At 40.5% G+C, this 26,910-nt stretch overlaps 1 protein-coding gene across 1 annotated transcript in view; it reads left to right on the top strand.

Annotated features, from left to right (window-relative positions):
* SLC49A3 (solute carrier family 49 member 3) overlaps window positions 1-26,910 on the top strand; it is a 58,990-nt gene that overhangs the window by 23,188 nt on the left and 8,892 nt on the right. Inside the window, exons 4-8 of the mRNA XM_075594290.1 lie at window positions 15,502-15,578; window positions 15,684-15,821; window positions 16,686-16,802; window positions 18,655-18,807; window positions 24,679-24,836. Of these exons, the coding sequence (XP_075450405.1) occupies window positions 15,502-15,578; window positions 15,684-15,821; window positions 16,686-16,802; window positions 18,655-18,807; window positions 24,679-24,836 (643 nt within the window). The remainder of the gene's footprint in view (window positions 1-15,501; window positions 15,579-15,683; window positions 15,822-16,685; window positions 16,803-18,654; window positions 18,808-24,678; window positions 24,837-26,910) is intronic.

Below are 26,910 nucleotides of genomic sequence, written 5' to 3'. Positions count from 1 at the left end.
ACGAATAAAATAAAGGAATTTAAAATAAATAAACAGCATATAAATGTAACTATGATCAAAATAACATTGCTGTCGGCTATGTTGATAAACATATGGGAGATATGACAGTGGGTCAAAATCTCGTTCTGTACATTGACAGCCTAGGTTGATTAAGGGTTAATGTTCTTCACTGCTGTATATTGACTGCCTATCTGGCCAGTAATGTATATGGGTAAGTACCAACAAGCAGGAATAGAGAAATAGCTTCCTGATGACCCAACTAAATAGTAGGTATTCAGAATACTTTAACCAGAAAGTATCTCCATGTGGGAGCACATAGCTCCTAGTCCATTGCGGTAGGAATACACTACTGCACAGAGCAAAGGTAATCAAGGCAGTTGATGGAAATCGCAAAGGGATCTGAGTGGTCACCTATGATTGTAATCAAAAGGTGTCTATTGTATCGTGTCCCAGGATAAGATAGTGAGTGTCAATTACTTGTATCTATAGCGCAGCAGCCTGTTGGAGTAGGCAGCTTTGCTATGAGTGAGGAAAGACGTCACCCATCCAGTAGCAGAGCACAGCAGCCCAAGGTATATACGCTGCTGTGCTAAGGAGTTAATGGTGAGTATAACCCACCACCCAAACATTCACAACAGTACAGTAACACTGCTATGTTGTGGGGTGGGTAATGATCAATTGGTCACAGTAATATAGTAACCCATCCAGTAGGAGAAACAGCAGTCAAAGGTATATACGCTGCTGTGCTGAAGGGTTAATGGTGAGTATATCCCACCACCTGGACGTTCCCAGCAGAACAGTAACAATTTGTAAGTACACTGCTATGTTGTGAGGTGGGTGATAGTCAATTGGTCACAGTAATATGGTATCCCACTATAAGTGGGTCGTTAAGGCTCAGAGATTGACAGTGATTAAATTCAATCACTTAATCAGTCCCACAAGGCTGTTTGTGCAGATCTAACAGTATGTGGATGATGCCGTAGTGTAGATATACTGATTAGCTATTGTGCACAGACCAACAGGGATGTTTAAATACCGGAGTGAATACTGTTGCAGTGGTAGCAAGGTTAGTATGTATCGAGTATTCAAAACCAGCACGAACAGAGCCAAAGGAGTAATTGAACACTTACACTGACTTATGTCTGCATTATCCCCTACATCAGCACTGATCATAAGTATATCAGCGCTGATGTGCTCGAGGATAAGCCTTGAATAAATATGCAATGAGAAAAAGTTTCCCTAATAACCAACAGGGAGCCTGCAATATAGAAAGCTATATGCAGGATCTGGATGTAACACAACTGTTAGTGAAATAAACGCCGGGACTCCGCAACTTGAGTAGACATAAATGTTGCAGCCGCAATGGTAGGGTCCCGCGTGTGTGGGAGAGTGTGGCCAACGCGCGCGTTTCACGTAAGAACGTGAGAACTAGGTGAACTTGGTATCTCACCAAAGCGCCTTTCAATTAAGCGGGCTAACTCGTGAATGGAGACAGCTAGCACCCTGATTTTTGGTGTGCAAGTCCAAGTAAAGAAACCACTCGCACATAAAAATTACAGTTGTGACACCCCCAGAACATAATGTTTTAATAAAGTGTATACAGTGGCGGCTGCCTTTATCCTAATGCGGCCGCCACCGCGGGAAGTTTAAAACGCGGCGTGCACGCGTCTTTTTTTTTTTTTTAAGGTTTCCCGCGCCGCGGGCGCTTTCAATGATAAGCGCCATTAGCGCTTATATTATGAATGCGGCCGCCGCGCGGGAAACTCCGGAAGAAAAGAAGAAAAGGCCCGGATAAATCCGGGTAAGTGTTAGATTAAAGGTGGCCGCAACAGTAATACTGTAAGTTTTAAAATGTACAGACAGGAACAGTTTTTTCTGTGAGCCTGGGAAAAATCCTTTGGCATGTAAATATGCCAGGGGTGAATGAGCTGAGGGTATTTTCCTTCCTGCACTTCAAAGAGACCCCGCTAAGTGGGAGCCTCTGAGTCTAGTGAAGTACAGGGATGAAAAGCCTCAGATCCAAAGTGTGAAAATGGCCGGGATGTTGCTGAGTGCCAGATCCTGGAACTCCGCATGAGCCATTCACATTTTGGGGCCAAACCCCAGACTCAGGGTTGCCAGATATGGGGTGTACCCCAGGTATGCTAAACCGCATGGGTGTCAAGCTGACACATGCATGTTGCAAACAAGAAAGCCTTTTTTGCCCGTTTTGCAAACTACTGGCAAATCGGAGATTGGTGGGTTAAATGTTCCCACGGAGGGGATTGGGCAGGCATGTTAGAGATAGGTCTGTGAACCCTATAAAACTGGCCGCCGAGCTATCCCTTGTGTGATTCATGACGTAACCAAACTTTGCACAAGATTCTGTTTGAGTACAGCGGTAGCAGTTCCAGGACACAAGGGGTTAATAACATCGCAACCAAGGATTTACCCCAAACTCAGGAATTCGTTAGTCCTGGTGACTTCCGAACGAATTCTTACGAACTATTACGAACTTTATTCATTTGTCGGAGATATTAGATCGGCAACTTGCGATCTAGCCAAACGGACTTTAAATCAGAGACTACATTTCTTGCGCTTTCTTGCAAAGGACAATTTGTTTTGTTTCCCCATCCCAGTAAGTGTTGTATTAAGTGTATTCTGAGGCTGTCGTGTGTTTGTCTATCAAGGAAATAATTGTCAATTTATTTTGCCTCCTTGTTGTGTTCAATCGAGAATCCCAAAAATATAAAAAGTATTGATAAGTTCTGGTCCACCATGACAGTTACAATAATAAAAGCATATGATTATAAGGTTATGTACGAGCGTTTTAGCTGTAGCTTTATGACAATGTCACTTTCAGGATGTGATTAAACATTGTTCTATGTATGTCAGCCACATGATTTGACTATAGTGGACTTGATATAATATGTAAATTGTTGAAGCAGCATTGTATGTTCAGAACTTTCCCCTCTTGATAACATGCTACAGTCTAAATGAAAACGAAGTATGGCTACAAACAACAGTTTAAGACTTATGTCATACAGAAAAAAGCCTCAAACAATAATCGAAGCACCTACAATAAGTAGATTTTCTTGTGATGGTAGGGGCAGCATGGCATACGCAAATGAAGGTTAAACCTGGTTGCTGCTACTAGTCAAGATGGCAGTCCAACCAAGGAGTTAATATACCATCATATGGCTGTAATATGATTTCCGGCCCTCGTTATAGGTAACCCGGGTTATTTATCTCTGACTATGCAGTGTGGCTCATTGAATCCTTGGGCCAGTAACATTGGCCTAGTGACCAGCATACAGTGAGTAAGAGGGCTAACCTCTGTGTGGGGCCAGGTATGGTTTTAAGGGACAATGAGAGACTGGGAAGAGATGCTCCCACCTGCTGGGAGAGTACACACTCCAAGGCTGGAGCATTGTTCTCTCACCGGCAGTGAGGCGTCTAACCCTGCAGGATGTATGGAGCTGAATTCTGGGACCAGGTCCTTGCTCTGTCGGCCCAGTTTTCATTGGTTAGTTCCAATTTCACATGATGCAGACCCATCCCTTAGGGCCATCTTAAGACACTGGCCCCTTCAACGTCCCTGATTGGTCTATTCCCTACTTCCCCATCGCTCTTGATTGGCTCAGTGAAGTAATGGTTGTTCTTGATTGGACTTGGTGTCAAGAGACCAACGTTAGTGAAAACTGTGTGACATGGGGTGGTCATCCCGAGTTTACAGGGATATCCAGTAACTAACTTATTGAGGCGGCATCCAGGTTAAGCTAGCTCCGGCAGCGTACTGGACCTAGCGAGCTAGAAGTCCCTTGTTTTGGCAATTTGTCACAGTGTTTGTCTTGTTTTGTTCCCTGTTTGCCCCGGCTAATTAAACCTTTATTTATTTATTCTCTGGGTTCTTCCTGGTGATTACTATCCCAATTAGTCTGCTCTAACACTGTAACGGGAGAAGGAGCGACTCGGTGAGTAAAGACACTGACTGGCACTGAGTTTGACCTTGGGCAAGTCACTTTATCTCCGTGTGCCACAGGCACCAAAAACATAGATTGTAAACTCCACGAGGCTGGGACTGTGTCTGCAAAATGTCTCTGTAAAGCGCTACGTAAAAACTAGCAGCGCTATACAAGAACAAACAATTATTATTATTATTATTAATGTGACATTACTAATTCCCAAATTGTCAATAATGGACTGTAGGATATGTGTGCAGAGGCTTATAGAACAGGAAACGCATTCAAAGAGAAAATAGGCTTTTATTAGCCGATGGGTTTAAACAACAAAAACACAGCTTATTGATGAGCAAAACAGGGTTAGAGGAAAACAAAAAACAGAGCCAACTACCCTAGTGAGCACAGACTAGACCACACAACCCTATCTATGGATTGGGGGGCTAGGCCCCTTACCAACAAGAGTCAGATAAACAGTTCACAGATGGAGGTTAGTTAGCTTCGGGCCCTGGCTTGCTTCGGGCCTTGGCTTCCTCCAGTCTGACTAAGAGGTGGGGAGAAGAGTCCCGGTGCAGGCTTCTCTCCACCGCGGTCCAGTAATTTCCTGGGTCAGAGAGAAATAGTTCCTGCGTGATCTCTTCAGCAGTTCAGGTCATTTTCCTTGATTAGAGATCTCCCTGAAGTCAATGCTGCAGGCTTTTTAAAGGCCTTTAATGATTCGGGTGAGCAGGCAGTTAAGGCAGCCCGCTTGCTTTAACCTTCTCTGTACCTTCTCAGGCTCTGTCAATAGGTCTTATTACCTGACAGGGGATTCACCCTGTTACATGCACACTAACAACCCACAATGAGCTATGTTTATGTGGCTTATGTTTTTCCTCTCAGACTTGCAATTATGTATTTAATGAGGTCTAAAACAGCTGGTGTGTTTTCCATGGAAACACACGTTAGAAGCCAAGGGAATTTTTCAACATATTAATAGAGCTTTCTGATAAATAGAAGAGTGTTATATCCATATACTGTATATCCAGAATTTAATAGTATTTTTTTAAATGACACCTCATCCAACACTTTAGCAAAGGAAACAGTTAATTAACTTGGATGGTGGCCATATAGATTTTCCTAAGGGAAACAAAAACACTGCCACATAAAAAGGTAAATATCTTAGGAACATGGGTTACCAAAGTTATAAAATAAATACAAAATATGCAAGGGGTATTGCTACTTTGATACATACACATACAATAGATTAATTAGAAGACTATGAATGTGCTTACTTGAATATTAATGATTGGTTCCTAATTTAAAGTAATGGGAACAAGATTTCAGAGAGGCACTGGTAATACTGCACCGACACACTTTATTCGAGCAAATACCCGGTATGTACCTGGCAGATACCTGGAATGCGCCGCTCCTCACCTCTGACAAGCCCCGTTGCATTTGCCTTCCCAGCCTGGGTTCATGCCTGGCTGATGGGCGACTGATCTGTTAAATGATAATGATTAGGATTTAATAGGCTGCAATGCTTCGCGTGTCTACCAGATGGCATAAATTCATGAATTATAATGCAGTATATATATATATATATATATATATATATATATATATATACTGTGCAGTATTGCAGCCAGCGGGAATAAAATGCTTCAATCCCTGCTTGGAAAATAACTCAATGCATTCGGGCAGAAAACAGTCACAAACCTCAATACACCCGGGTATACCCGAATTCGTGGGACTAGCCAAGCTCGAATAAAGTGTGTCGCCAGTGTACATAACTGCAGAAAATATGTTTTTGAACTGCAAAATATCATACTGTATGGTCCATTACATATAATCCACCTCAGCACTGGACAAGCGTGGATTTAAATGTACTTTACCAGTACATTCTCTGAAATACTCGTAGTTTGGGAAATAAAACCCAAGGAATAATTGCAATAATGACATGGTATGATTTACATTTTGTGGATATTACTGAGTCGTAGTACAATAAAAATCAGGACTGGAACATTTGCTATACCAGGTTATACTCTATATAGAAAGGACAGGGCAGGAAAGACTATGCACTATTTCAAAGCAACCGACCTTTGTATCAGGGAGATTAGTACAAGCTTAGAAAATAATAATCAAGAGATACAAAAGCTATCGTAAATATAAAAAGAAGGCCAAGAATCAAATGGGATCTGAGGTTTTACAGCAGATGGGAAAATGGGCAGATTAGGTAGGCCAAGTTATTCATACAGTATCTTTCATCACATTATTTGCATACTTGGGGTATAATTCTATATCCACCAAATCCGCAGTTCAAGCCACCTGTGGCGAAAACGTCCCAAGCATCTGCTTCGCTGGATGTACAATAAGTCCCTTAAAGCGCCTACCCTGCTGCTATCAGCTTGGCCTCAAGAGTACCAGCCTATTACTATTAAAACATTTTTTTTAAAGTATTTTTTTCTTAAGAACGATAAGTCTGGTTCCTCACATCCTTTGACAGGTTTGTAGATTTATGTAAAGAAAGATACAATAAAAGTCAGAATCCAGTATGATGCAGCGCTGTTTTCTTTTACAAATGCTTTACAAAGATCCAATCTCCAGCTTCCAGACGATGGGTCTTAGACGATTCTTTGGTTGGTGGTACAGCTTTGACCTGTGTAAAGATAGACTGCAAAGTTTTCATTAGTGACATACAATATTTATTTATGGTCTCATCCTGGATTACCTGATCCTTTATTAATAATTCTTTTGTAATCCCTGTGTTCATTGGTCTCCCCATCAGAATGTCATACAGGGATCATTTGTGCTTTCGTGCTGGAGTACTAGGTATTGTGACAGAAACCAGGGGATGGTAATAAATTCCGTATATAGGGCTCCCAGGATACTAGACAGTTTCTATCCTGTTTGGCCTGGGAGTGCAGCCTTATAATACATACACTCCATCCCACAGTTTGGCAAGCGCTGGAACTGAGGGATGAGAGATCCAGACCAGAGTTTGTCTGCTGCCTGATTTCTGTCACCTGTCATGCTAATTAGGAATCAGGTATGAAAGACTGATTTCCTGTTTGCTCTGGTCTCCCCACAAGAGCCAGGAGGCTGGAAGGCTGCTGAACTACAGAGGGGAGAAGCCTCTTCCCCAAACAGGTTCAATCTTTCTGTTCATTTGTGTAAGACTGCAAAAGTACCGTGTTTTGATGTTGGAAGTGGAAAAGCCACGTCCAACCCTGAGTCAGGGATATCTAAGTTAAGTTATCGCTCAGGTGAGCAGCTTTTGTTTTGATCTGTTTTCTGTTGTATGCACTGTGGCAGTCTCAGTGCCTGGGACTGAATAAACCAGGCATAGCCTGTTTAAAGGAACAGTACGTGACGCCTCATCATTTAACCTACCCTAAAAGACCGTGTTCTAAACAGTCCCGGACAAACGACGGAGTCCCGGAGTAAGCCGTTTGTCACAGTATATACATCAATGCTAGTGGCCATTTTAATACTGTCTCAGCTGATATTTTAGCAATTCCATTCTTGAGTGTACCATTTACACGTTTCACCGCCCCTGCACTCTGTGGGTGATGTGAGCAATGCAAATGATATGGTATAATTGTGCCAAAATATGGTGAATATAAAAGGTGCTAACACCCTAAACAGTGCTTACTAAACAAATGATTAAATTGTGACTTATAGTGATAATAGTGCAAAATGTAAATAGCAAGTGCAAAAACAATATTAAAGTGTCACCCCCCTGCTTCTACCCTCCGGTGGGGTTGTCTTCACTATTCCCCAAAATGTAGAACTGCTTTCTCACGATCCAGGGGGAACAGGGGCGATAAAAACACACAAAAAAGAAACAATCTAAGTGCAGGTGTACAAAATGAAAGGGAATAATCCCTGGTGAATCTTGGCTCCTATGTACAGCCTACTCACAGGAAGGTAATGGTTTTCAAGCAGAAATGACAGTGGGTGGACTGTGGGCATCGATATTGCAGAACGGCTTCTTCACTTGGGGAATACGACCTCAGCAAGAAGAAAGAGTACGCACATAGCACAGATCAGATAATTCAAACAATTTATAAAAATTCTTAAAAATGCACACTTAGTGTTGCCAAATAAAAACAGCATGTAAGCTACAAATAGCTTTAGTGTGACCACTGGGAGATAAATGCCGCCTCTCACTTCGGCTGCACCCCGCGTGGGTACGTAGGAGACACCGCTCCGTCGCCCGTCCCCGGATGTTGATGTCACTTCCGGCTCGGCTGTTGCAGTGTGTACAGGGGCAATATCGATGCCCACAGTCCACCCACTGTCATTTCTGCTTGAAAATCATTACCTTCCTGTGAGTAGGCTGTACATAGGAGCCAAGATTCACCAGGGATTATTCCCTTTCATTTTGTACATCTGCACTTAGATTGTTTCCTTTTTGTGTATTTTCATCCCCCATGTCCCCCTGGATCGTGAGAAAGCAATGATATGGTATACCCAATGCCTTGGATATATCTTGTACTAACTGTCACGTGAAATGGGTACCCCTATCAGAGTATACATGATGGGGTCAACCATATCGGAGAAAGAATTCCTACAATAATCGTTTCCCAACCGTGTGTGAATCTGCCTTAGCACATGGGTAAGCTTCTACCCAACATGAAAAGGTACAAAGTATCACCAATACATAGAGATAAATGTAGACATTTAGGTAATTCTATAAATCCATCTGTATTTTAATAAATGGTCCCCACGGGCAAGGTGAGTGTATAAGGGGTTTTTATTCCTGTATAAATAGTAAGACATTCTTCCTCTGGTGGTGGGGGGGAAAGGGGTAGTAGGAAGACTAGGATATAACCTAGGTTTTTCTTTCATACGGAATTGGACTTGGGCTGTCAGTTCATCTACTTTTTTCTTTTTCGTGAACTAAATCCTTTTTATATTTTTCTTCTGTTTCTGACAATTTGTCCATTGATTCTTGTGTTTTACCTAGCTCACCTTTTAGTTTCTCAGTGGTGTGTTTCCATGACGTCTTCACTGATTCTTTATGTCTTTTCTCATTTTCCTCATACCATTTAAAATAACATGTCCACTCTGTGGCAGATGTTTTCTTATATTTAGTCAATATATCCCTTAATTCCTTCAATTTTCCTACATCCCATGTACCACCTTGTGGCCAACACTCATTTTTCTCCCAGTTTTTTATATATCATCATGTGTCTGGACCATAATTAAAACACATACATTGTTCTGGGCTCCCTTTCTCTGGGACAAACCCTATTTTTGACCTATTCTGACTCATGTTTTACACACAGCAAATTCTATTATCACACAGATTTATGTCTTACTCGCACATAATTTTTCTCCTAACACACAGTTAGTTTATCACTCACAGAGTGTTTACACACAGTAAAAAGTGTTACACAGTAAAAATTAATCAACCTGCTTTTCAGGATTCCCGTGATCAAGGTCAATCTTACCCTCAGAAGTACTAACAACAAGAGGCACAATTATGTAGGCATTTAAAAATGTGTCTTTACCTTGGTTTCTGTGCAGAATTGTGCGTCCTGGTGGAAGTTCCTTTGGTTGGGTTCGGACACCGTCCCTGGATATCTGGGATCCTGCAGGCTACGCAAACTGTAATATTAAAAAATAAAATAATAATAATATTGGTTCAAAAAAAGCAGGTTTATTGATTAAAACTACAAGTACACATACAAGTGATAAATTACTCTAGTTTTGTCATTTCTGAACAGAGCTTATATACACAAAATATGGGCATTTACATTGCTACATCAGCAATAATACATGGGTGACGCTGAGAATAGAAAAAATACTAATAAAGCGGATAATACATAAATAGCAAATTACTTGCAAAATACACAAAAACAACTTGTGATCATGACTCGTAGATTTTCCTCATTTGTAACACCCTATTCCTAAAAAGAGAAACTTGTGGTTAGCCATTTTCTGATGAGGCACTTGTCTTTCAAATGCAGTAGCCAGGCACTTGTGCACATTCCATGTCCCCTAAACAGTGCAATACAAAATACCATAATGTTGATTCCATGTTGTCTCTGTCAGTGTCCCCTCATAATCACCCCAATATCGACGATCTCTACTCCCTATATCATTTATCATGGCAGATGCGGACATACCCCGTACCCTGCACTTTTTTAAAAACTTTTTTTTAATGTTATATACACATTTTCCTTCCATCATGTTTCATGTATTTATATGTGTTTTATCACTCCAATGTTATTTGTTGTTGTTTTTATCATTTTTATTTATATTTACATAATTGTTATTTTACGATACTGTCATTTTATTGTATGTTACTTGTGTTTTGGAACAGTAGCATAATGCTTTTTTTGCGCCCTTTTTTCTAGATGGTGCCCTGAAAGAGTATATATTGCACACTTTGTCCATTTCACATTATCTTTTCGATTATTTGGATTGTCGGCGGTTTGTGTTGTTACACATGACCGTTGTTGCTGAGCACCTGTGGCAGTTCTTTTAAGTACCGTGAGTGCACCATTCTCTGGACTACACATTGTTAAAAGCCAGAAATATTATCACACCATTTGCTAACCAATGGTCAAATAAAGGTGTTCACATACCATCAGCGGCTGATACATGTCTGCTGCTACAGAAACTGAAAACAATACATTATTGAAGAGAAACTTATTTAGTGACGTGAATGCAGTTGATTGGAGACGGAAGTCAGTGGTGACGGGTGACATCACTCCTGGCAGAAAAGGCTATCAGTGTTGCCAGCTTCCACCAGCAGGAGTCAGCGCAGGACAGACGGAGGGACACGGACACACCCCGGCTGCTCCAGCCATGTGTCAGTACCTCCGCCAAGGGGGGTAGGGGACAAGGGGGGAGGGGCTGCTCCAGCCGTGTTTGGCTTCTGTCAATACTAAATGTTCTTTTCAAACACAGATGACAACTGGAAGGTAAACATTCATCCTGGTTACTTGTCACCCGAGCAGGGCAGTGTACATGATGAGGTCTCTGTGAGGGGCATTATTTTTTTTTTTTAAACAAGAACTCCTTGGACTGCATACCTCCTGCTCTACAATCAGTGGGTCAGTGTCCCCATCGTCTGTCCCTTTGTCACTTCCCTGCAGCCACGTATTACTTTTCCCTGGGGTGGATATTGCAGCATACTCTGCCAATTTAAGATAAAGCATTAAGTGCCATCATCTAGAACACTGAACCCCCAAGCACTAATTGGAAGTGCAATTGTCAGGCTTCCTAAACTGTTCATGGGAACCTTCACCCACAAAGAAGCAGGAATCCGTACCTCTGGCGGGGGGTGGGGGGGAGAGAGGGGAGGCTGCTCCGGCTGAAGGCACCAGCAGCTGGCTGCAGCAGGACACTCACAGCCCTGTCCGCAGCTCTAACGGGGGTGGGGGGTGTTAAGAGAGAGAGGGGGGGGCAGGACACAGAGAGAGACACACACACACTGACTGACACACACAGTCACACAATGAGATTGCCCCCCACACATGAAGCTTGAGTGGATGTTTTGGCTGAGGTTTCAGGGATAAATGTTTTTCTTTTCTTGAATGCCATAGTGGAAAATCTTTTCAAGGCGACTGATGTTTTATCTGAAAATATAACATCAAATCTTTCTCCACTCTCCATCTATGCAGGGGCTTGATCAACTCTTAATCTTGTTAACATCCCGTACCATGGAAAACACTGCAATAAGAAAAAATGGGGTTCTCTTATGTGGGGTTATAAGGAAGCAAAGATATTACCTTGCAGGCAAACCTCTCCCCACCCTCCTACTATATGCTGCAGTACAGTACTTCAATCTTCTATACAATAAGCATGCTACAGGTTAGGCAAACAGACATTAAACTTTATTTGTACTTTAGGTAAAGGACACGGAAACAGGGGAATGGGGAAAGGAAAGAAGACCCTCGCTACAGCTTGACTAAAGGTGCTACTATCAGGGGTAATGGCTAAACAATCGAACGAAGAGAAAACAAAACCCCTATAATGAGAGCACTCAAATTGGCTAGGATAAAGGAACACCAAGAGAGAGACACCTAACTGAACAATTCTAATAGCAATGGTGGTTTGATTAAAATAACTTTTATTTAAGAAATCAGATCAAATAAAGTCAATGATTAGGTATGCCTAGAAGGGAGGCATAACGATGACAAATTGGCGAATTAAAATAAATACGGTTCCTAGCCAATTTGAGTGCTCTCATTATAGGGGTTTCTTTTCTCTTCGTTCGATACTTTAGGTAAAGTACAGATCTTTACCTTACACGTCCAAAGGTCCAGTCCAATTCACAATCTCATTAGTCTGATGCTGAACTAAGAAACTGGAATATCATGTTTCTTCTGCAGAATCTCCCGAACCTCTGCAGCAGATCGCTCATCGTTTTCAAGGCTGATCTTATCCACCAGCCAAATCGTTTCACTGTGAAAATTAGGAACATAATAAAGATTAAAAGAGTGCAGATGCAAAGGCATACTGTGTGGCTGTGTTAAGAAAAACAATAGAAGCAAAAGTGTATATAGTACTGTACTTATTCGGTTCTGACCCTGTAAACCATTTTATGAATCTTTGTCTTCCCTTTGGAATGATACCGAACACAGTCTAGTGACACCTGGTTGCCCACTTCCTGTAGCCACCGCTGGCTGTGCCTTGTTCTGGATTCCTTCTTGTACATGTGCATTATCGCCATGCTAGTTTGTTTGGTAATTATCTTCGTCATTGCTGCTTTTCAGAAGAACTGAAACACTAATAAATGTTTATTCACTGTGAATCACATCTTTGTTGTTCTGTATTATACAAGTAAAACGGCAGGTACAGGTATATGCCTACTTTTAACACCTTTCAACAGTCACCAACCAATCACCAACTTGGCCTCACCCAACACCAAATGCTGCCCCTGTGACGTCGGCAGTACTGTAGATAAAAGCTCACAGCAATTGCATTGCCACACTAACAGGTCTTGATCAGAACGAACTCTTGTGCTTTCAATATCTTGTGCTTGAAGGGTGAATAGATCCAACTTCTACTGACGCACGAAGCTGCTTACTGCTGCTGTACCAGCAAAAAGCCTAAGAAAGTGAAAGATGCCTGCTTCCAACTCTACCAGAGACCCCCATAAACAAAAAGACTAGAGTGAGGAAAGAGGACAAAGCAGCACCCAAAACGCCAAAGGTTTAGAATCCGGAACTGACGTGGAGAAATAAGATGACAAAAACCCTTGCCATTCAAGTTCCTGGACCCAGGAATCTTGCTTTCGCTCCAGACCCAGCCACATCACACCTTGCATAGCCCAACTCGGACCTGGCTGACCTTGCTCCAGAATCAGGTCAGCCCAAATTGGACTAAACCCCAACAAGGTAAAAAAAAGCTCTACTAGCCTAGCTGCAACTGGCGACTTGGTCAGACGCAGCTTGGCAATGTCAAGTTCATTTGCAATGTTCGATTATGATCCCCCTGTACAAGATGCATGTACTCCTGTGCCACCGCATTTGGAGCAGACATGGGTCAGACGGAACACAGTGGAAGGACAAATTGACCTTATTTTGGAAAGGTTGGACCAAATGGTGAAAGACATGGTGAGGGACATTGCAGGTCTCTATTCTGTGCCCACAGCATACTGAGACATCTGGATGAACAACCCCCACACCCTGTCTACCCAGCTAGTCGCCAACATCCCAGTCAAGGAAAAAATGTTGGATACGAGCCCAGGTGATGCAGGCACAGACCTGCAGGAAAGTATAATCCCAGAGCAGTTAACTGTGCCTGCTTTCCAGAGCACACCTGCAGCATCACAGGGGCAAAGACCAGAGATGATCCATGAGAATGCAGTAAGTGACATCCGGCTTTAACAAATACTAGCGGAAGCTTTGGCAAGATATCTTGCAAACTGCCGAGGACAGCCAAATTAATATGTTCAGCTAATCTTCCAATACCATGTGACTTTTGAGCAATATTCCCAGTGGTCCAAAGAAGTCAACTATAACAGCTCCAAGGGAAAGAAGGCCATTACGAACAATTTGAAGAGAGGAACTAAAGAGCCAGCCCAAACAAGATGTCGGTTGAAGATTATATTATTTCACAAAGTCTTTGTTATTTATCTCCAAACTTTCATTTACTGTAATCTAACTTATAAAAAAATCATACTTTAAAAATACTTAGGGGAATAAGTGGTGGTTTACATTTAAATAAATGGGATATCATATGAAATGAACAGGAATAAGGGATGGGTTACATTACTTTTAGATTAAAGACACACTAGCACATTAGCACCGCCTATCATTACTGCAGAGTACTACGACTGACGCTAAAACTCCAGTCGCGATCACCCCACATAACGTAAATAATTGCCGGGGATTTAAACTTGGCTTCTCGTGCATACGTTGGCAATACATCTTAATACATCTGTATGTAACTGCCTTCATCACTAGTAGGCCAAACCTTTTTATATTTATTCTGGGTACATGTCTTAGTAAACACAGGGCCACTTTTAGTTCTACAAACACCTATATACTTTTTCTTCTTTTTTTATGATCACGTATTATTTTGTTGTGATATTCCATCATGTACATCTATTTTGGGGGGTTTTGATTTTAAATTAGTTTTTCTCATTTTACATTTTACATGTTTGCTAAAACTTTATTTTCAAGTGTCGGTTACTTGTAACATAGTAATAGAGTTGTACAGTAGTAGCACAGTTGCAGAACTCTTAAATATATCTTAAATCATGAAACAAAAAATAAAAATGATGAAAGATGTTTCATAACTGAGTGTATTCACTTATTGCTACTCCTTCATATATTCATATACGTGATACATATCACAGAATATATTATACACATATAATAGAAATTACAGAGAATGTGTTACAGTACTAAGTACATTCAGTTTTAAGTATACAAAAAAATCTAGAAATACGCACATCTGCTTAGTCCTGCAAAACTACTACCTGGACCAGGCAGGGCACGAGCCCCTGAATAAATAGGTTGTGCTCCTGTTTTGAACTTTAAATAAACACAAATGTATATAAATTTACCAGCAAATTATTTGATAATATGTGCATCACATTATACCAAAAAACAGTATGCATGCGAGTTATGGATACATCATTTAGTAAACTTTAAGGAAGTACTATGTGCTTGTTTTTGTTTTTTCCTTCTTACCTTTGTGGCTGCAGGGGGTTTGCAGAGCTAAACAGCGCTGCTTCCAATTCACTGTTGGTAAATTAGCCCCTAAATCTGGCTGTCGGGTCAGCTTTGGCTCCAGCAGCCAATAGAAAACCATGTCACCATCGGCAGATGACGTCACCACTTTCTGTGGGTGACCTCAGCGGCCATATTGGCAGTTTTTCCAGAAACTGTTCAAATGTAAAAGTGAAATATTATCGGCAACGAGCCCCCGGAGCTGAGCCTTGGTTCTTCAAAGGTAAAAAAAAAAATGGTTTTGGGAAGTTGCTCCTTTAAGGGAAAATGTGAATTAGAATCCAAGAAGAAATGTATACTAGATGGTCCTTTATACTATATATATATATATATTTTTTTTTTATTTTTTTTTAATTTATTATTATTATTATTTTTTTATCCAGCAAATCCTCTTGGCATACTTCTAGCTAACATATTATCACCAGCCCTAGTATCTGTGAATACAGATATTCCACGTATGGTAAGTGAAACATTTATCAGTCATTTTCATTGCATCAGTTTAATGTAACATGCAGCCGGCTAACACTAAACAGTTAATTCTTGTTTGCATTTTTTCTATGTAAAGATTGGAATCTATGCCATACCTGCAGTAGTTGCCTGCATTCTGGCAAATGCAGGGATTTCTGAAAAAGCCCCTCCATCACCACCATCAGCAAGTGCAGTTAATTCTTCATCCGAGCCCTTCATTTCTGGTTTAAAACAGGTAAGTCATATTGAGAAGACAATATATGATATGTATGAACACATGGCTCAACCCTAACTTGTCATTGGTCAGAAATGTTGTATTTCTCTCAAACAGCTCCAAGGGGATAACAATTAGTGTATTATGTTGCTGTGGTTTACAGATTACAGGATGGTAATCAGGGGGTCCTTGAAAGTGAACTGCACTATTTTCTACTCTGGGGACTCCCCGGTTCCTGCGATAATTTCTAATTTTGCTCTGGGATTTTAATGGCCGTCCAAAAAGAAACCACACCGGAGGAAGTTGTAACTTCCTGTTGACCTTCATGATGTGGGAGATTTAAACCGCCATTTTGTTTCCTCAGGGGAGAAGAGAAACACCTGTACCCTCACTGGTTCAGCTCTGTGGTTCTCCCCCGGTTTCCATCCTGTAAAAAGTTAAGGGGGTATGGGGTTAAAAAAAAATGATCATCATACTTGTTGGTTTAAATACAGTAGTTTCAAAAGCAGGTTGTTGTCTTCGAGTTACCTGCTTCCACTCCTACACTATTCTACTATTCCTACACTATTCTAACCCATTTCCTTAAACCGACTGAAAGATGGGGGCTCTCCCTGTTGTCACCACATGGGATCCTAAATTAGAGCGTAGAGACAAACACTGTTGAAATGTGCAATATTAGCACTTTTACTCCTTCCCCAATTCCAGCATCAAAATGACTGCCCTTCAATCCTAACTCCCCCCCCCCCCTCCACCCCCAACTCCCTGCAGATACTGCCAACATACAACAGATATACACAATTTAAAAGTAACTCATTTATAAAGTTGTTTACAGTAAGTTTTCATTTTAAGATTCTTGTCTTCTAATTATTATTATTTTTTTCACAGCTCATGAGAAATAAAGCTTACATAATCCTAATGCTATGTTTTGGCGGAGGTGCTGGTATTTTCACTGCCTTTTCAACATTTCTGGAACAGATCCTATGTTTCAGGGGATATTCAAATGTAAGACTGTTTTAATATATATTTTTTAATATATCTTTTCCTGCTGTACATAGATGCTTTAAACAGCACTGTCCCACCTAATATATATTAGGATTTAGACTCATTCACTTATCTAAATCATTTCAATCATTCCCCTCATAATTCAATATACATACAATAGCTTTAGGCTACTCATAAAGCTTGGATCTAGACTGCACAAAAACACATTAAAATGACCAGCTCTGTGCTCATACAAAATAAGAAATTAATATAGGGCCAATGACAAAGGTTGAGTGATCGAAGTAGTTATTGGAAATTCATAATTAACGCAATTTCAATGACCCTCAAAATATTTTAAAATATTATTTAAATCAAAGAGATAAAGGACTACCTAATTTCATCTCGTAAAAACTTTTTGCTTAAGTTTGTGAGCAAGGTGAAATGTGCCCATTTTCAATTGTGATTTTTTTTTGTTGCAAAATCAGTTTTGCTGCAAACTCACCATTTTATAATCCAGACCCTGGAATAGGCATTCTGCTAAAGCAGGGACGCGCAAAGTTTCTGACATGCGTCCCCCTGTCTCCACTCCCCTCCGGCTCATGCCCACACTCCCTGCACGGCCCCGGCGTCAAATGGCATCACGATGCCATGGCAATGTCATTTGACTCTGGGTTGCCATGGAAAAGTGTCGCTGGAAGGAAAGGTAAGTAAAAGTTACAGAGGCCTCGCAATCCCCGGCATTTATTTTAAATGCTTTCGGGGAAGCGTGGGGTCTGTGTAACAGCCGTGCCCCCCCCCCCTAAAAATCTCAGGGTGCGCCTCCCACTTTGGGCACCGCTGTGCTAAAGAATACAGGAGAGAACATTGAGGCAGAGACAGAGCTTTAGTTGAGTACCCATTGACTTGTATACATCCAAATAGAATCACTTATACTCCACATGGAGAGATATCTGTTAACACACCTGAGGTACCTAGGAAGAAAGTTAATTTAAATATGTAAAATATATTATATTATTTAAATCATGTTTCCCAGGAGTGGTCAGTTACCTCTCACTCTCCCCTCCCCAAAGGGTCTGGATTTTATTTAAATAACTTTGTTGAATTTCTCTAACTTATTGCACTAAAGAGACATCATAATGAGACACCTGTAATAACCGATTCTAAAGATGTTTCTCTAACTTACCTGAATGGAATTGTGCTTTTGGAGCTGGAACACTTATCAAAATTTCCGGAAATATTGAATTTCTTGAGATGTAAACGTAGCCACCGGAAATGATGCCCAATAAATAAGGGTTTGGTTTTGCACCACACCAGCATTGTCTTTCTACATTGTCTCATCTTAAATTTTACAATATAACAAACATACTAGGAGTGATACAGTGTATAGAGTGATACATAATTATTTAGTGACTGTGGCCAGTCGGGTTTGGATCTTCTGTTGTACGCTTTCAACTCTATTATTTTTTTTTTTTACATTTTATCTCATGATTTTCTTGGGTGGGGAAAAAAAAGTGATTTCACATATAGCCCTCCCCTTGCATAGAGGTAGATGACCAATCTATTTAGGTATGTTTTTCCTATAAACACTAGTATGATTTATGGAAATGTTAATCCTCATCACATTGTGTTTGTCAAATCTTTTATAGCATGTATCTTATTTTTTACTTTTCAAAGTATAGAATAATCAAAAGCTATTACATGGAAAGTTCTCTATTTTTGATTGTCTGGCCTGCAGAAAGCTGGTTACTTCTGCCCAATGAGTGGGTACTATTTTAAATGTATATTTGAACTCAATTGAAAACAATAAGTAGACATTGTCAAAACAAATCTAGTTAATCTACACATTTACAAAATCTTGTTTTTTTCCCCCCAGTTTTTCTCAGGTTTGTGTGGGGCCCTGTTTATTTTCTTTGGAATTGCTGGTGCCTTTCTTGTTGGACTATATGTTGACAGAACAAAACAGTTCATAGAGGTTGTCAAGATATGTTTCTCTTTGACTGCTCTAGCAAGTATTGCGTTTGCATTGGTGAGCATATTGAATTTATTCTAAGATCTTTGAATGAAAGAAAATACGTTAATAATAAATGAGACATACACACTAGAATATTAAGCTATATTTTAGGTTAAATCAGTAGCTGATATGTCAAAAATAAATTTTGAAATGCCAATTTCTCCTGTGGTCAAAATGTACAGGCATACCCCGCATTAACATACGCAATGGGACCGGAGCATGTATGTAAAGCGAAAATGTACTTAAAGTGAAGCACTACCTTTTCCCACTTATCGATGCATGTACTGTACTGCAATCGTCATATACAGGCATAACTGATGTAAATAACGCATTTGTAACAGGCTCTATAGTCTCCCCACTTGTGCACAGCTTCGGTACAGGTAGGGAGCCGCGATTGCTGTTCAGAACGTGATGACAGGCGCATGCGCGAGCTGCCATTTGCCTATTGGGCGATATGTACTTACTTGCGAGTGTACTTAAAGTGAGTGTACTTAAAGCGGGGTATGCCTGTATATACTGCAAGTATATTACAAAAGGAAACTATCAGGAAGCTGATTAGCCTCATCTGGAGGAAACGTATGGGGAAAAAAAGTAAAGAAAAATGATAATGAAGTTAATAAATTATGGTAGTGAGGGATTTTAAAATCACAAAATATTATTCATCGAAATATTATTCATATTCCCAAAGAAGAACTGCATATGCTTATGTATTCCAAAAGTATAAAACAAAACAACATTTGTATGTGTTTCCTAATTAAGCATTTGATCTGAATTATATATAGGTGCCGATTCAGATTTATAACTTCTGCAATTGACTTATCTAGTTAATACATGAATATGTAGGTCTGTTCCCGGGGCAGTACCACGTCATGTGCTATTATCTTAATGTAACTGTTGTGCAAATATGAACAGTATTTTCTGTGTAATTACAAATGTATGCAGCTATAGCACATATTCATGTATTACTGGTGTTAGTAGAAAAAAAATGTATAATAAAGTTTATATTTCAATTCGATTGTTTGATTTGAAAATGTAATGCCAGATTTTAAATATTTTTTAATTAATATATAGATGTTAATAATTTTTAAGACTCTTAATTGCCAAAATAATCTAAAATTAGGAAAGTACAATATTTTATTAATGCCCAATAGTTTTGAATGATAAAATATTTAGATGACAGGGTCATCAATGAAGGGAAATAGGCCCATGTTTACTAATCAATGCTATTCAATAAGACATTCCCTTGCTGGGCTGTAAGGGGTCTTCCGGCACCAGAAGGTGCCTAATGGAATAGTACTACATTCGGCCACTCTATGGATCAGTGTACTCCATGTCTTCCAATCTGTCACGGCTTCTTTCAATTCTGCTATGTTCAGTCCAGTATCTTTCTTGATGGTATCTAGCCAGCGAGTTCTTGGGCGAGCTCTTCCTCTTTTACCACCAGTCTTTCCAAGAATGACGTCCCTCTCAAGCGACTTGCTTCGCATGATGTGATCAAAGTAGGAGAGCTTTTGCTTTGTTATTTTGACCTCCAATGAGATTATCGGTTTGGTCCGTTCCAGGACTGCTTTGTTCGTTGTTCTGGCTGTCCACGGAATGCGCAGCAGATGTCTCCAGCACCACAATTCAAATGCATTGATCTTTTGCCTATCTGCCTTTCCCAGAGTCCAGGTTTCGCAGCCATACATTTCTATTGGGAAAACGATCGCACTGACCAATCTGCATTTAGTTGCCAAGCTGATGTCTTTAGTCTTCCAGATGTTGTTCATACTGATCATCGCATTTCTTCCAAGTGCCGGGTATCTCTTGATCTCGGGTGCAGTCGCCATCACGATCAATTTTGGAGCCAAGGAAGATGAAATCTTTAACCACTTCAATTTCTTCATTATTGATCTTGATATTGACATTAGCATTTTTTGCTGTTGTCATGATCTTTGTCTTCTTAATGTTCAGGTGCAATCCAACCTTCTCACTTTTTTGTTTGACTTTCATGATCAGATGTTTGAGATCCTTCTTGTTTTCAGCCAGCTGGGTACTATCATCGGCGTATCGGAGGTTGTTGATGTTTCAGTCTCCTATTTTCACGCCAATCTTGGACTCATCCAGGCCTGCTCACCGCATGACCGCTTCTGCATACATGTTGAAAGCTGCTGGTGACAGGATGCATCCTTGGCGTGTGCCCTTTCCGATCTTGAGCCAATCTGTGTCTCTGTATGGTGTTCGGACTGTAGCTTCTTGATCTTAATAGAGTGATCTTATCAGTTTGGTCAGGTGTGGTGGTGTGCCCATTTCCTTCAGGCAGATCCAGAGCTTGTTGTGCTCAATTACATCAAACGCCTTTGAGTAAATCGATGAAACACATGTAGAGATCTTTCTGATACTATGTTTTTTTCCTTAATCTATCGACGGTTGGAAATGTGATCATGAGTGCCTCTGCCTTTCCTGAAGCCAGTTTGCACATCTGGTACTCAAGCGTTGTTGGGTAATCTTCAGAAGGATTTTACTTGCATGTGGTATCAAGGCAATGGTGCGGTAATTCGAGCAATCCTTCGTGTCACCCTTCTTCGGATTTGGGATGAATACTGCTCTTTTCCATTCTTTCGGCCAGTCACACGTGCTCCATATTCGTTTACATATGCTGTTAATGCTGCCGCTGGTATGGGCTTGAGCAATTCTGCCATCAATTCCTGGGGCTTTTCTGTTGGCTAATTGCTTCATTGCCCGTATGACTTCTTCCTCCATTATGAACTTAAAGTGATTTGTTACCGGCGCTAACCACACCCAATCTGTGATAAAATAGTGCACAAAATTAAAATTCAAAATAAAATGTGTCAAGGTGATCACTGATCAAATTCTCAACCTTCCAGGAATGTGTACAGATTCCTTTCAATAGTAGCTTGTCCGGGATGGGAAGGGAGCGAAGATAGCAGGGATACACCATGAAAAATAAAAAATAAATGCATACAATAGTGTAATAAGTTCTTTTCAATCTGGATAAAACATGTATGTCTTGGCTCTATAGCAATGCCTACTTACAGCAGGTCAAAAGGTAAAAAGCATTGATCTACACAGCAGGTAGAAAGGTGTCAGGATCTTCAGGAACAACAGCCCAGGTTTACAGCATAAGAAATCAGCACCTCAGCTCAGACGTCAGTAGATGTGAGTGGATCAGAGACATGCAAAAGAAAGGCAGACCATAGTGTCGATCGTGCATAAAATTTATATAAACAAACAACAAATTTTAGGAATTGTACTCACATTGTGTACATAATCATAGTTCACATAAGGCTTTACTTGAGGCAAATGGAGTGCTGGTTCAGTGTGGAGCAGCTCACCGGGGATCTTCTCCTTAGACTCACAACAGACCGGGTGGGAGATGGCGTCTGACGTCACATCCGCTGTTGGGGTGACGGCATCCGGTCTTGGAGGCAAACGGTGGGGGAACTCAGCAACTCTGAAGCCTTCAGTAGAAAGAGCAGCTGCAGCAATGAAAGTGGCTCTACGCGTTTCGTCGTACTAGACAACTTCCTCAGGAGCAATGAATAATTCTCTAATGAGTTGTGGGTTTATATATACTAAACAATTGAACAAATAAGCAATTAACCAATTTAATATAACAATTATATAATTGAAAATTTAAAAGATACACTGGTTCTCCAATAAATAGGTAAATAACTCAGTGTTCAAAAACGGCGCAGTGTTAATACAAATAGGCATTTAAAACAACATCTAAGTAAATAAAATATCTAAGTAAATAAAATTCAGGATCTAATCATGATAATATTCTAGGTATTTATAGGGAGCCATAACTAATTGGTTCTTATGTAACTCACAGAGCAAAAACGAGGGAGAGAGAGGGGAGAAGAATATAAGAGTGAATTAGTAACATATTAGTAACATATTAAGATTGATTAAAATATACACTTATATGTATCAAAAGTATTAAAAATATAAATATACATAAAATATATATAAAAATATATATATAAAAAAATCTTTGTTCATTTAGTAAGTGACCCAATATTGATAATAAAAGGCACCTGACATATAGCTAATGTCAGTGGGAGAGGTCGCAGAAAGGATATACAGAGATAAGGGGCCCGAGCAGACCGTGCATTAGATAAGAAATGGGATAATCTCAAATTCTGCATTAAGCCCATTTGGCATTAATGTTTTTAATTTGTGTATCCAATACATCTCACGTCTGCTCAGATCTACATCTCTGCTGCGACCCCTCCAGTGTTGTCGCACATGCTCAATGGCAGTGAATTTTAGTCCTTTAGTATTGGAATTGTGGTACTTAGCAAAATGTTTGGACACACTATGCGTTAGTATGCTTCTCCTAATATTGCTGAGGTGTTCTACAATACGTGTTCTGATGGCTCTTTTAGTTTTTCTTCCTCCATTATATCTAGCACCAGTTCCAGTGTCTCATTCTCCTCTGTCGGATGGTTCTGATGTTCACTTTCATACAACTTCTATGTGTATTGCTTGCTGGTCATGCAATTCCTGGCCATTGCTTCCATGCACTATTGCCCTACGAGCTTTGAATTATGACCGTGCCCTTTTCATGTGTGTGTAGAGTTCTCGCTTATGACCTTTCCTGTTCACTTCCTCCATCTTCTGGCATTGTTCATTTCAGTAATTCTCTTTGTCCTTTCTAGCCTCTCTTTGGAATTCTGTATTCAGTCTTCTGAAATCTTCTCTGTTCCCAGTACCTTTTGGGCTTCCTTCTCTCTTCTGCGATGCTGATAGTCGAATCGGAAATCCATTGGACTGATTTCAATGGTTTCTTGTACGGGACATGTTCTAAGCCTGTTACGATAACGCATGCTTTCATTTCTCCCCACACCGCGTCTGGATCCTCTCTTCTGTAGCGAGGAAGTCGATTCTGTTCTTTACTTCGACGGTGTAGCTGTGGCTGACCTTATCTGTATCGAATTTGTTTGTGGCTGCCGTTTGTTTGGTATTACAGAATCTGAGTTTGACTGTGGCTACCAGCAGTTGGTGATCTGTTCCGCAATCAGCACCAGGGTATGTCTTCACAGCCAAGATCGAACTCTGCCACTTCTTCTGACACATGATGTAGTCAATTTGGTGTCTGTATTCCCCACTTGGTGACGTCCAGGTGTATAGCCGCCATTTAGGTTGTTCGAACCAAGTGTTTGTAATGGTTAGCCGATTTTCTTGACAAAATTGAACCAGTCGGTCTCCTGCCTCGTTCCGCACTCCTAAACCGAATCTTCAAGCGATTTCGGGTTCTGCCATAGTTCCCACTTTGGAGTTGAAATCACCAATAATGTAGATAATGTCCTTATTGGGTGTTTGGCTTGGGGCATCCTGGAGTTCGACATAGAACTCTTTCACTTCCTCTTCAGATGCGTCTGTTGTTGGGGAGTATATTTGCAGAACCGTAACGTCACAAGGTTTCCCGCTGATTTGGATGGCCATTATTCGGTCGCTGAGTGTCTGATAACACTTGGTGGCTTTGGCAATTTTCCTTGTTCACGCTAAAGCCCACTCTTCACCGTCTGGTGGTGTCATTACCAGAATAATACACTGGGTGCTCGCCAGAATTGAAGAAGCCATTGCCAGTCCAATGCATTTCACTGATGCCCAATATGTAGATGTTCAGTCGATTCATGGAATAGCACCACTTCATAAATATGGACCATAATGCACAGAATGCATTTTTCTGATTCTTCATTAATACAGGTGTTTATTTAGCTAATTTTGCTATTAGAATTAAACTATGCATACCAGTGCTTGAAATCACTAAATACATGATGCATACTCTATAATATCAGTGCTAGACCATAGAAATAATAAAGCCTTTTATGAGCGAACATTTACAAATATATATATACAGTATGTTTATATGTACAGGCATCCAATTACCGGAACCAAGCTGTTTTGGTGGCAACTATTTGTTCATTGTTTGGATTCTTTGGGTTTTCAATCTATCCAATTACCATGGAACTTGCTGTGGAATGTTCATACCCGGTCGGGGAGGGAACATCGACGGGCTTAGCATTCATCTCTGGGTAAGTGAAAGTTATGATATCTGTTACTGTAACAACAATTCTACCAACACTAAGGGGCCTATGCACTAAGCGCCAGAAGAAAAAAATCGCCGGGCTCTTTAAATCGCCAGTTTTGACAGCATTGCTACCACGGCATGCAGAAAGCCCAGAATACCTGTGATGGCAACATTTGCAAAACTGGTGAGAAGCCGGCGACGTGATGATCGTCTCTCTGAAAAGGTCTCACCCGGCGATTTCTTTCTGCTGCAGAGAGATAAACAACAAGGAGAAAAGAACCCACTTAAAGCGCTCAATGCCCCCTGTGAAGTATAGTGGTAATATTAAAAATAATCTTTAATGCTAAGCTAATTAAAATAATGGGTGTTAAAATACATCAAATGACACACATATATATTAACCCTAAGATGAGTATATATGACACTCCGGGTTAATGTAATAGAGAGACAGTTTGAGGTGTATTAGATCAAACGTGCCCAGAGAACTAATATGCAGTGTTCCCTAATTGTGGTAGTGAGGTATGAGCAAAGGTGGGGTGGGGCTGCAAAATCACCTGTCTTAGGTGTAAGACAAGTCCCAAGGTGATAATAGTGGGAATGTGAGACTGGTCGTAATGTTGCTATGTATAAGCAATAGATAAATGCACACCAATCAGTGTGTTCTCACTAGGCATATAGTATATTGCTTCAATGATGGAAGATCAATATTTTAAACACTGTATATTCTCCCACATGTGACCACCTATAAACAGCTAATAAACTCCAAATTGGTAAAGAGCTTGCTGTCATACACAGAACACAAGTGTAATGGCTAATAGATCCCCATAGACGGTTTGGCTGTTGGTATACCTATGCACATATTCATGAATGTGCTACCACCGTCAGGAATGCTTCTACCACTATATAACTGTGTATAAGTGTAGCGAGACCTGTCTAAAGTGTCAAACAAGTCCCAAGGTGGATAAGTGGGAAAAGATGGAAATGTGAGACTAATCGTAGTCCTGCTAATAAGCAATAATTACACACTTAACAGAGGGTGTGCACTCAGCATATGATATATTAAACCAATAATAGATGGTCAGTCACAGATACCCCACATGTATACACCTAAAAATCAGATAATAAACTCCAAGATAATAGAGAGGTAGCTGTCAACAATGAACATAGATGCCGTGGCTAATAGACTCCTATAGACGGTGTGGCTATGAGTATACCTATGCACATATTCATGAATGTACTACCACCGTCAGGAGTGCTAATACCACCAATACAGCAGTGTATCAAGAGAATTCAAGCAGCCCTAACCTCACCATAAGCTGTCGAGTCACCACAAAGACTCCTGCCCAGTATTGAAGGGAGTTCACGCGTGCAGTCTGGCAGCTGATTGCTCTGCAACTCGGAAGGCTGCCACGTGAATCCTGACTGCGCGCGGGCACGTGACATGCTGACGCGCGTTTCGCAATTAGAACCGCTTTCTCAAGGCTCAGTGTAAGGGGGAAGTCCCATTGATCGTAATGAGGTTTATATATGCATGAATGTGTTATCAGTTCTCTGGGCACGTTTGATCTAATACACCTCAAACTGTCCCTCTATTACATTAACCTGGAGTGTCATATATACTCATCTTAGGGTTAATATATATGTGTATCATTTGATGTATTTTAACACCCATTATTTTAATTAGCTTAGCATTAAAGATTATTTTTAATATTATCACTATACTTCACAGGGGGCATTGAATGCTTTAAGTGGGTTCTTTTCTCCTTGTTGTTTATCCACTACGTCACCCATCAGCACCAAACTCCTAAACATTTATTCAATATTCAGCTGAAGCGGGGTTCACCATTATAGAACTGCTGCAGAGAGATTAAAGAGTCTTACTGTATTTGTATCTGAATAGTTGAGATACTAAGCAGTGACGACCTGCTTAGTATCTCACGTCATCACGCATAGGGTGGTTGGAAATCCCCCAGTCAGCTGTAAGAAGCCCTGCTGCTCAGAAGTATGTATTGGAGGGTCCCCCATATGCGTTCGTGCGCACATCTGAACGTATCACTGGTTTATCAGCTGATCTTGCT

Source organism: Ascaphus truei, chromosome 1 (assembly GCF_040206685.1).
Source record: "Ascaphus truei isolate aAscTru1 chromosome 1, aAscTru1.hap1, whole genome shotgun sequence".
In the NCBI taxonomy this organism is placed as follows: Eukaryota; Metazoa; Chordata; class Amphibia; order Anura; family Ascaphidae; genus Ascaphus; species Ascaphus truei.
This window is presented reverse-complemented; position numbering and strand designations above follow the sequence as displayed.